This window comes from Eumetopias jubatus, unplaced genomic scaffold, assembly GCF_037043125.1.
Source record: "Eumetopias jubatus isolate StellerSeaLion01/CBP00866 unplaced genomic scaffold, mEumJub1_p1.0 scaffold_9, whole genome shotgun sequence".
Lineage (NCBI taxonomy): Eukaryota > Metazoa > Chordata > Mammalia > Carnivora > Otariidae > Eumetopias > Eumetopias jubatus.
The window spans coordinates 117,456,126-117,465,715 of record NW_028274815.1 but is presented as its reverse complement, the minus strand read 5'-3'; the positions used below and the strand labels follow the sequence as shown (position 1 = coordinate 117,465,715).

The 9,590-nt window shown below is 38.9% G+C and overlaps 1 protein-coding gene across 4 annotated transcripts in view; it reads left to right on the top strand.

The window, feature by feature from the left end:
• The first annotated feature begins 2,688 nt into the window (after positions 1-2,688).
• Positions 2,689-9,590, top strand: part of RBM39 (RNA binding motif protein 39) — a 29,276-nt gene continuing 22,374 nt past the window's right edge. For all 4 annotated transcript variants that reach the window (XM_028118577.2, XM_028118576.2, XM_028118575.2 and 1 more), the window contains exons 1-3: positions 2,689-2,996; positions 3,612-3,675; positions 5,420-5,469. In XM_028118577.2, coding sequence (XP_027974378.1) covers positions 3,625-3,675; positions 5,420-5,469 — 101 coding nt within the window. In that variant the 5' untranslated portion in view covers positions 2,689-2,996; positions 3,612-3,624. The remainder of the gene's footprint in view (positions 2,997-3,611; positions 3,676-5,419; positions 5,470-9,590) is intronic.

Genomic DNA, 9,590 nt, shown 5'->3' with positions numbered 1-9,590 from the left:
CATAAAAGTCATTTTGATATCAAAAATCATTGGCAGAATGTATTTTTAATATTTTAAGTAATCTCTACATGCAACATGGGGCTCGAACTCACAACTCTGAAATGAAGAGTTGCATGCTCCACAGACTGAGCCAGCCAGGTGTCCTGACATTGGCAAAATATTTTAAATTTAAAGTCAAATTCTCTATCTATTACCTCCTCTATTCCAGGCTTTTGGCTATTCTGTGACCTCTTCTCTATAAGTTATAAAACAGAATAATATTTTTGATGGTGGAGATGATTTAAACCAATGACGTTCTGGTTCAAATGAGAACAAAACGATGAAAGGGGAATTAATTTACACAGACTGTCCATAAGCCAGACAGAGACGGGCTTTGCAAAATGAATGAAAAACATATTATGTTGGGGCGCCTGGGTGGCTCAGCCGTTAAGCATCTGCCTTCAGCTCAGGTCATGATCCCAGAGTCCTGGGATCGAGCCCCGCGTCAGGCTCCCTGATCAGCGGGGAGCCTGCTTCTCCCTCTCCCACTCCCCCTGCTTGTGTTCCCTCTCTAGCTGTCTCTGTCAAATAAATAAATAAATAAATAAATCTTTAAAAAAAAAAAGAAAAACATATTATGTTAATATTTTCTTTTAAACATAAAAAATACTTTTGTTTTAGAGAAGAGTTTTCCAGCTGGTGTTTCTTGATCGTGCTCTAAATTTCCAGGTTCACTCTGATCATCCTTGAACAGAAAACAATTTAGGAGATATTCAGTAATCAAGTGACTGAAAGCTTAAAACTTTCGTATTCCCAAATAAGTCTAGAGGTTAAAGTCAAATTGTGTTGTCATGTTCCCAAACAAAAAAATTTTTAAGCAACCACCTTTTTGGTTTGATATTTGCACAATTAACAAGTCACAATAAAAGAATTAAAGGGGCAAAGAAAAGGCAAAGGTTAGCTTTGTTTTTTTTTTATTTATTATTTATTTTGAGAGAGTGAGAATGAGAGAGAGAGAGCACATGAGAGGGGGGAGGGTCAGAGGGAGAAGCAGACTCCCTGCTGAGCAGGGAGCCCGATGCGGGACTCAATCCCTGGACTCCAGGATCATGACCTGAGCCGAAGGCAGTCGCTTAACCAACTGAGCCACCCAGGCGCCCAGCTTTGTTTTTTTGTTAGCTTGAGCATATTATGCTGTAATGTTCTGTAATGATTTTCAATACTTAAAAAATTTGAAAGAGGATCTGAATTTTCAGGAAAAGGAGTAAGGGAATATTACTATGTAACATCTATTAATCCTCTAAGAGAAACACCTGTGTGGAATATTAACCAGAAGAGTGAAGTCCCTGTACACTTACATTTCCTCTAAATAATTGTTTAGCAATAATAGAAGGTAACTTTTCTGAGGATTAAATATTTGCCAGGTACTTTACAGACACTATCTCATTTAATCCTCACTATATGCCTATTAGGCCTTCATTCATTTATTGAGTGTCCTCCTGGCTGGGCACCAGGCTAAGCACTGAGAATTCAGTAGTGAGCATTATCAACCTGAGCATTATCAGCCTAGGTCAATCTCAAGAAGCTTAGCCTAGTAATTATGTTACCCCCTTCTTCATAAGAGGAAATGGAGGATAGGCTCTGAGAGATTAATTTACTTGTCCAAGGTCACACAGTGTTGGAGCAGCTTACAAGAACCAAATTATCTCATGTCAAATCTTAACCCTCAATCGCTAAGCTGTTAATAGACTTATCTATAAGATTTTTTGGTTGTAAGTCCTCTGATGTTTTTCAAATATTTTTTTCAAGTATTTTTATCTTGGAGGAAAAAGCCTTATAGTCCACAACCTCTCTGCTGCGTCTTCTTTTTCACAGTGTTGACGAGAGAACAGGTGGTGCTTTTATACTCTTAACTGCAAGGTATTTGGGAAACTTAAAGGGCAAGAAGCCAAGTCCCAAGGGAATGGGGGACATTTTTGAAGAAACAATAGCAACCCGACACAAGGCCAGACCGTAAAATCCAGGGCATAAAGCTGATCCATTGCCAAGGGAAGCAGTTTGTTTTTTCACCTTCTCTTTGCTTTTCTCCACTATTTCCAAGGGTCTTTAGTTAGTCGTACCTAGTCCACTGGCTCCAAAAGGCCGGAATATCTAATTTTTATTCTACACCCATAGCCTCCGAACCCCGTACGGTCTCCTTTTGCCTTCTCTTTTACATGCTTTTCACTTCTTCACTCTTGTGGGATAATCTATACCTGACGGTTTTCGTTGTATTCTATCGCCATATGGAGTAGGTTCCCTTATGGCGACCTTGACACACACCAGGATGGGAGGCCCGGGGGAGGGGAGAAGCGGTCAGCTCTGGGAGAGAAACCTTCAGATAGCTGTGAGGAGGCGCCACAAAGAGGAGGCGACCACCGAGCTCCACTCAGCGTTCAGTTTTTGAAAAGATTGACAGGAAGTGTACCAACTGTCTTTGCTCTAGCGTCTTGCGCGGTCTCGCGAGATACGGATGTCTTATGTGGAGGGGGTGTCGAAGGCTCCGCTCTGAGTGGGGGATGGGAATATCTGTGGCGCAATCATTGCGCGAGATTGGGCCATGGTCGCTGGGGCCATGCTTATATCTCGCGATATTTCAGCTGCTCCTCTCTGGAACTAGAGGCAGCTTCTCGCGAGAGCCCGTGCTGAGAGCTCTGTGAGGCCCCGTGTGTTTGTGTGTGTGTATGTGTGTTGGTGGATGTGAGTACGGGGAAGCAGCGGCCGCCATTTCAGAGAGCTTGCTGAAGCTGTCGCAGGGGTGGATCCTGAGCTGCCGAAGCCGCCGTCCTGAACTTCCGCGCGGGCTCCTCTAATCCCATTGTTTCTTTTAGATTCGCTCGGGCCTATCCGCCCTCGGAGCCCGAAATTCGGGCTGGGCGGAACCTCGGCCTGGGCCTAGCGGCTTAACAGTAGCAACAGCGGCAGCAGCACCCCTTTTTCCGAATACAAGCACCCCAGGGGCCCGAAAGCCCGCACAGGTAAGGAGATGTCGCAGGCCTGTGTATTGTCAGAGCTTTTCAGAGGTCTGGTTTGAGGGGCATTCCTTAGGCGGTCTTTAACGACTCGGGGGGGGGGGGGCTCGAGAAATCGGCTCCATTTCAGCGACCGCGCCCTTATTTTCCGGTCGTGCAGATTTCAGGGTTCTTGGGTGGCAGGGACTCCAGAGAGGCTTCGGGCGGATGGCGACCGGTTCCTTCCAGGCCTGGCCGGCCGCGACCTCCCAACATGGCGCCAGCCGAACGCTACCATGGCACACAACCCCTCCCAACCGAGGGAGTTTCCCTTTGCCCCTAAAATGGCAGCGCGGGTTTTGCGCGGAAAGAGGCGCTCTTACTCATTGCGCGCGGGTTCTGTTTTTGCAGTTAATTGTGGGCTTTTTTTTTTTTTAATCGTATATTTAATGTATTTCCGTGTGTTTAGTCTTGGAGACGTTTCAGATTTAATTACTAAGACTGGTAAAGTGCATCCTGCCACTTTAGTCATTCCAGGGCTTTTTGAAGGTTTTTCTGAAGTTTCGGAGTTTGTCGCGTAAGGGGGAGACTAATCGGAATTGAAAAATGTTTACTCACTGAATTACCTTTCTTATTTTCTAGACGTTTAGAGAGAATGGCAGACGATATTGATATTGAAGCAATGCTTGAGGCTCCTTACAAGAAGGTGAGAAAAAACATGTCGGTGAGGTTTATATATTTCTTAATTTAGCATTATCACGAAACTACTGCTGAAATGTAAACTAACCTCCCCGGAGCCCTCTTGATTTACCTTATCAGAGATGCATTACGTGTAACTTACAAAAGTAAATATATGCTATTGATGTAATAATATTGTGCAGTAGTTTCACTTCAGCGTGATGAATAAATGCCCATCTATCTCTCTTTGTAGACTTGCCTAACGATATCTCACCTCTACTCCCATGAATTCACCTTTGATTCCAGTGTGAACTGTCAATCATAAGGTAGTAATTGAGTGACTTATCGCTGTACCGTGGTCCCCTAGGTAAAATGACTCAACTAAGAATTACCAGCTCCAGTTTGGTATAGCAAAAAGGTGAATGTAGTGGTTTGGGAAAATAGCAGGGGTCCAAGAATAACAAAGCATAACCAGTCTGTGGCAAGCAAATCTTTAAGTTTTACAAGAAATGGGTGAGATTTAAAAATTTTTTCTATATACATATATATGACTGGTGATAGTAAATAATGAAACAGGCAGGTGATGATCTGCTCAGTTAAAAACTACTGAAATTCTTGGATCCCTGAAAATTTTTTTAAAGCAAAGGAGGCAGTATCACAACTTAGAGTCACTTGATGACTGTTTTACTGTGCTCCGTGTTGTTTTATTTTTAATTAGTCCCTGCCATAATATTTCACACTAAAAGCTACAAAGGAATTATTTTGGCTAGTAGTATAGTCTGACCCATTTCAGTATCACAGTAAAAGTAAAGTGTCTTTTCATTCTTTCACCAGTTGGTGGTGAAAATAGCAGTATGCATGCATTATCACTGGTGTCGCAAACTGTAAGCTTTGTGAGTTAGCACTTCTATAACTGATGTGATCAAACTTTAAAAATAAACATTGCGCTAAACCTTTTGAAATAATACATCTGTTTTTGGAGTGTATAGCACGACCATGTGGTACCAATTTGGAAGAATTCTTTTTAGTTTAAATAGTGTATGTAGTTTTATAATGCTTAGACTCTTGAAGAACTTTCTGTTTTAATGTTAAGATTCTTGTGTCTTAGTTTAACATGGATGTAATTCCATGTAAACAGGTATGGAAGTAGGAAATGTTTAGGCTGGACTGGTGGATTATTAATTGACTTTCTTGGGTTCTTGGGAGTCAACATTACTAAAGCAGTGTGAATCCCTGTTTGCTTCAGGGCGAGATGTGTGACAGAGGTGGCATCAAGCTCTTACAGTCCCAACCCTCCAACGGAAATGGGCGAAGATCTCAGGAATGGCATCGGTCACAGGAAATCGATAGTGGCTGGCTGCTAGCATGGCCACTTGGGGCTTAGGCAGAAATAGAGCCATGGTACTGACCAAAGGGACCATAGCACATGGAATAAAACTCAAAACAGGACTTCATTCATGTTTTATAGAAATTCTCTTTAACCACTTCAACCCTGTAAATCTGGATAACTTAATATCTAACTATATAAGAAAGTAAAATTTAACATGTTAATATGCATTTTTATTTTTGTATCTTGATGACTTAATCGTAAGCAACAAAGTGGTTAAACACATACCCATCTAAATTTTTTTATAGCCTTCCATGTTAAACTATAAACAAGTAATTAGTTTTAAAATTGTTTTGTATTTTCTTATTCCTATTCCCTTTACCCTTTGACAACTTGAAATGTTACCACTTCGTCCTCATGATGTTCTTCTATCAACCCTGCTTAGGATGAGAACAAGTTGAGCAGTGCTAACGGCCATGAAGAACGTAGCAAAAAGTAAGTTATAAGAAGGGACCTGGGGTGGGGGGACCCTTATGGGATTGAGATCATAGGTTGTGTTCCTGTGGCTGTAGCATCAAACTAAAAGTTCTCTTCAGAAGCTTTTCCTTGTCTCTCTTAGAAAAGTTGTTCTTTAAGGGATGAGAAACTATTTGAGGATATGAAACTATGGATTCTTTCCCTAGATTTCAGGATTAGTTTCAGGGACCTTTTGGGCACCTTCCCTTCCAAGTCTATCCATGACAATCTGGATAAGAGTTCCTGTATTTGAGTTTGTCTTTTGTCTTAAATTTATAAACTTCAGCTTAATGTTTTGGTGGTGTGTTATCAACAGATAACCAGCCCATGGAAAATACTGTTTGCTCTAAATCACGGAAGGAGTCAGAGCTGTGAATTATATTGATGCTCCTTGCTGCTTAAAGGCCCTTTTTGTAGCAACATTATAGCATACTTAAGTACTTTTTAGGTGCTTTACATGGCTTTTGTTGTCTTAAGCTTTTTAAACTCTAATAGACTTAAATATTGAAAATGGAGTTTTTTAAAAAATTGTGCATATTAATGTAATTTACTAGGTCAAATGTGTAACCGTAACAGGAACTAAGTGCTACAGACTAGTAGAGAATACAGTACATGATAAGTCTCAATGACAGTATAAGCCAGAACCACTTTATAAAGTCAGATCCTATTTTTGGAGTATTTTCTGCTCTAAAAATTAGTGATTCTTAACATCACGTGGTCATGTTACAAGCATTAAATTGTTTTAGTAGCCTATTTTGTGATATCATTAAAATAACTTGTCACGTACATGACCCCATCTAATGAAAAACTAATAAAATGAAAACATAGCCACTTGATTTTTTTTTTTTTTTTTTTTTGGTTCTGTACCTAATGAGAGCTCAAAATGCTTCATAATACGCTACCTCAACATCCTCACAACTTTGTTAGGTAGGTTGATGAGAAAATTCTTAGATTGGATTATGCAGGCTTTGTTAACGCTGGGTTTTTTTATTCTTAAAATTCCCCTAAAAATGTAATGGATTTAAAATGATGCAGTTTGTAGAAAATGTCTTACTTTTTTTTGTTCAAAGTTGGGTAGACGATCTGTTACAGTCTAATCACAACAGATTGTGGGAATTAATCACATGGGGTTTAGTTTTGAATTGTTACGGTTTAAGGCAATTCAACTAATTATTGCATGGTTTAATGTCACCTGGTTTTAAGACGTTTTACCAAAGTAAGTTTCCTAATTAACGGTTTTAAATCCCAATTTGTAATGAAAACCTAGGAAGGAGTATCCACATAAATTGAAATGATCTAGTCTAGGTATCAGGCCTGTTGGGTGGGTAAAGATCTCACCCTAAGTACCAAAAGAATAAGGACATGCACTTTGGGCACAGAGTTTTCTTTCTTCGGCCATTCTCAGATGTCACTCCTTGCTACTAACTCGATCTCCAGTTGATACTTGTTTTCATTCTGCATCTAAGCTCATTAAGGCTACCAAGCTTTTACAGGAAATGTAGCATCAAGAGGCTGATGCTTTGTGGCCTTTATTTAAATGTAAATGGTCTTGTGACACTGAATAGAAGAATGGAAAATTTTCTTTCATTGGCTATAGGATAGCCAATTTAAGGGAATGTCCTTTTGAAACATCCCAACTACCGTCTAGTATCTTTTTAAATGTACAAATTGTTTCTGTCACACTTCTCATTCTCAGTTAAAGCTGCTTAATTAAATAAACGGCTTTTTTCAGTCAGGAACTTCTCACCCATTTTTCTAAAGGGAATTGATCTTTCAAATTAATTTCAAAGTTATCTAGAAGAAAATTTGTATCTAAGGTTAGATAAAATGTAAAACAAATACAGTATGCTGTGCTTTAGTGTTCCGCATAAATTCTCTTAAAGTGCCACCTTGCATTTTTCATCCTAAAACTTCATTGTCTTAAAAGCAGTTGAGTGTTGGGATATAGTTTTAAGGTAGTAAGAAAATGCACATTCTGAGAAACTGAGTTTACCAACTAGTAAACGTTTTCTTTAAAAATAGTTCTGATTCTCAGTACGTACACTCAGTTGTATTTTGGTGGTAGTAGAAGGAAATAAGTTAAATATAACACAAATTGGTTATCAGTTAGCCTTCTTTCTGAAGAGCTATACCCCTGAGTTTGGCAAGACCTCAAAGTATACCTTTTAAGTATCTGAGCTTGCCTTCATGGGAGTATGATTTGTTAGTGTAACCATTTTTGGAAAGTCTAAACCAGTGTCCAGTTAAGCTCTTTAGAAATTACTCAGAAAAGGATAACAATAAAATGACACAGTTGAAATATATTGGCTACTGTGTGTGGATTATAAATTTTGGAATAAATGACTTTTCTATTTTTTTTCTTATTTTCCAGAGTACTTTGCATTTAAATTTTAGATCTTCTTACATGGAAGAGGTCAAATCCAGTTATAGCAAAACACCTTTACAGCAGAGGCCATATAACCAAAAAGTCCAAAGGCCCAGCCCAGTGGACCATTTACTTCAATGATGTTCAGTACAAAATTCCACTGCCACTAAAGACTTTGGAAAGTCCCTTTTAAGTTGTAACAGGATTTGACTATTAGTGTGGATTTTGATAACCCTTGTTTAGTTAATGTTCTTTCAAGTTGCATTTTGTTATAGAGAAGAATACTGCTTGCTTAAATTTTTGTCTGGGCTTTTATGAAGAGGATCGTGCTTCTGAATGTCTTAGTATGTTGCTGTGTTTTTACCTGTCTGGGGTTGCCTTCAGATGTGGGTGGGGACTCATTTGTAAAAAGTTCTAGGAAGACTTTTAGTTGAAGTTAGCTTTCCGATTTTCCAGTCCTTTCCTTTGGCAGAGTAAGTTTTGGGCCTACAAAAAGGTATATTGGGAGGTTGGCTGCCTCTCTGCTGTGGGCCTTCTATGAGCAGAGCAATACTTTATTTGTCTGTCCTTTGTGGGGGATGGAGTTACTTTGTCCCCTGATTGATTATATGTAGGACTTCTGATTATAGCTATCTCACAGAATTCATAGGCTAAGACATAGTGTCAGGTGTTTCAGGCAACAAAGTTGGAATGTAATCTGTTGCCCTTCTGGGCATTGCTTTGATGACTTCTATATAAATAATGAGTGTAGCCTAATTTTCTGTCATGTGCTACCTAGCATATACATTTCTGACAGTCAGGTGGATTATCTTGAAATTTTAGACAAAGTTTCTGCCTCCTTGGAAAGCTCTACATCTCCTTGTGATTGGAGTGTGGGTTTCAAGATTCCAGAAGGTGGGTGTCTTCATTTTCTATTTTCAATGCACTCTAAGATGACCTGCTTACAGGTTCTCTGAGGCAGACTTCAATTGCTCTTGTGCTAACTTTGCTTTGATAAGGACTAAAGAGTTTAAATTTTCCAAATGATGTAGAGTTGTCAAAATGTTTAATTATCTTTTTAGCCACTACAAATTGACATTTTAGTGGAATAAGTTTATTTTTAAATGTTTTTGAATTTATATTGAAATATCTGAAGGCACCTCTAAAATTTGGGTGATGACAGAGGTACAGATGGTAAGATTTAATTACAAAATGAATGGGTGGTATACTGTGAGGAATACAGAAATGAACAGAAAGATATGACTGACTGGCTTTTTTACTTTCCAGAATTTGAGATTTTATAAAGATAAAGGTGTTGATCCTTGTTTTTGATTGCACCCCACAGGCTTGTATAAACTGGCATGCTCCCATTTTCTGGTGTACTCATTATAACTTTAGATACATCTGAAAAGGTCACAAAAGTCTAGGTGTGTCAGAATGCATGTTACTGCGTTAGTTTTATTGTTCTTTGTCAGTACTTGTAAGTTTGCCCATGAAAACCAAAGTATTGATGCTTGTATGACCCTTTGTAGTAGAAAATATTCATATGTGTAGATTGAGTAAAAATTGGCTCACATAAAGGAAGTTAGTGGTTTTAATGAAAAATTTTTTATATGACCCACTATTACTTAAATGTTAATATATTCTACTGTAACTTTGATTTTTATTACTGTATCTAGTGGATTACAGTAATAACTTGTTGGCTAGTTACATGTTGGTCAAACTATTTAAAAGTTCAGGTTTTTATCTACCCCCC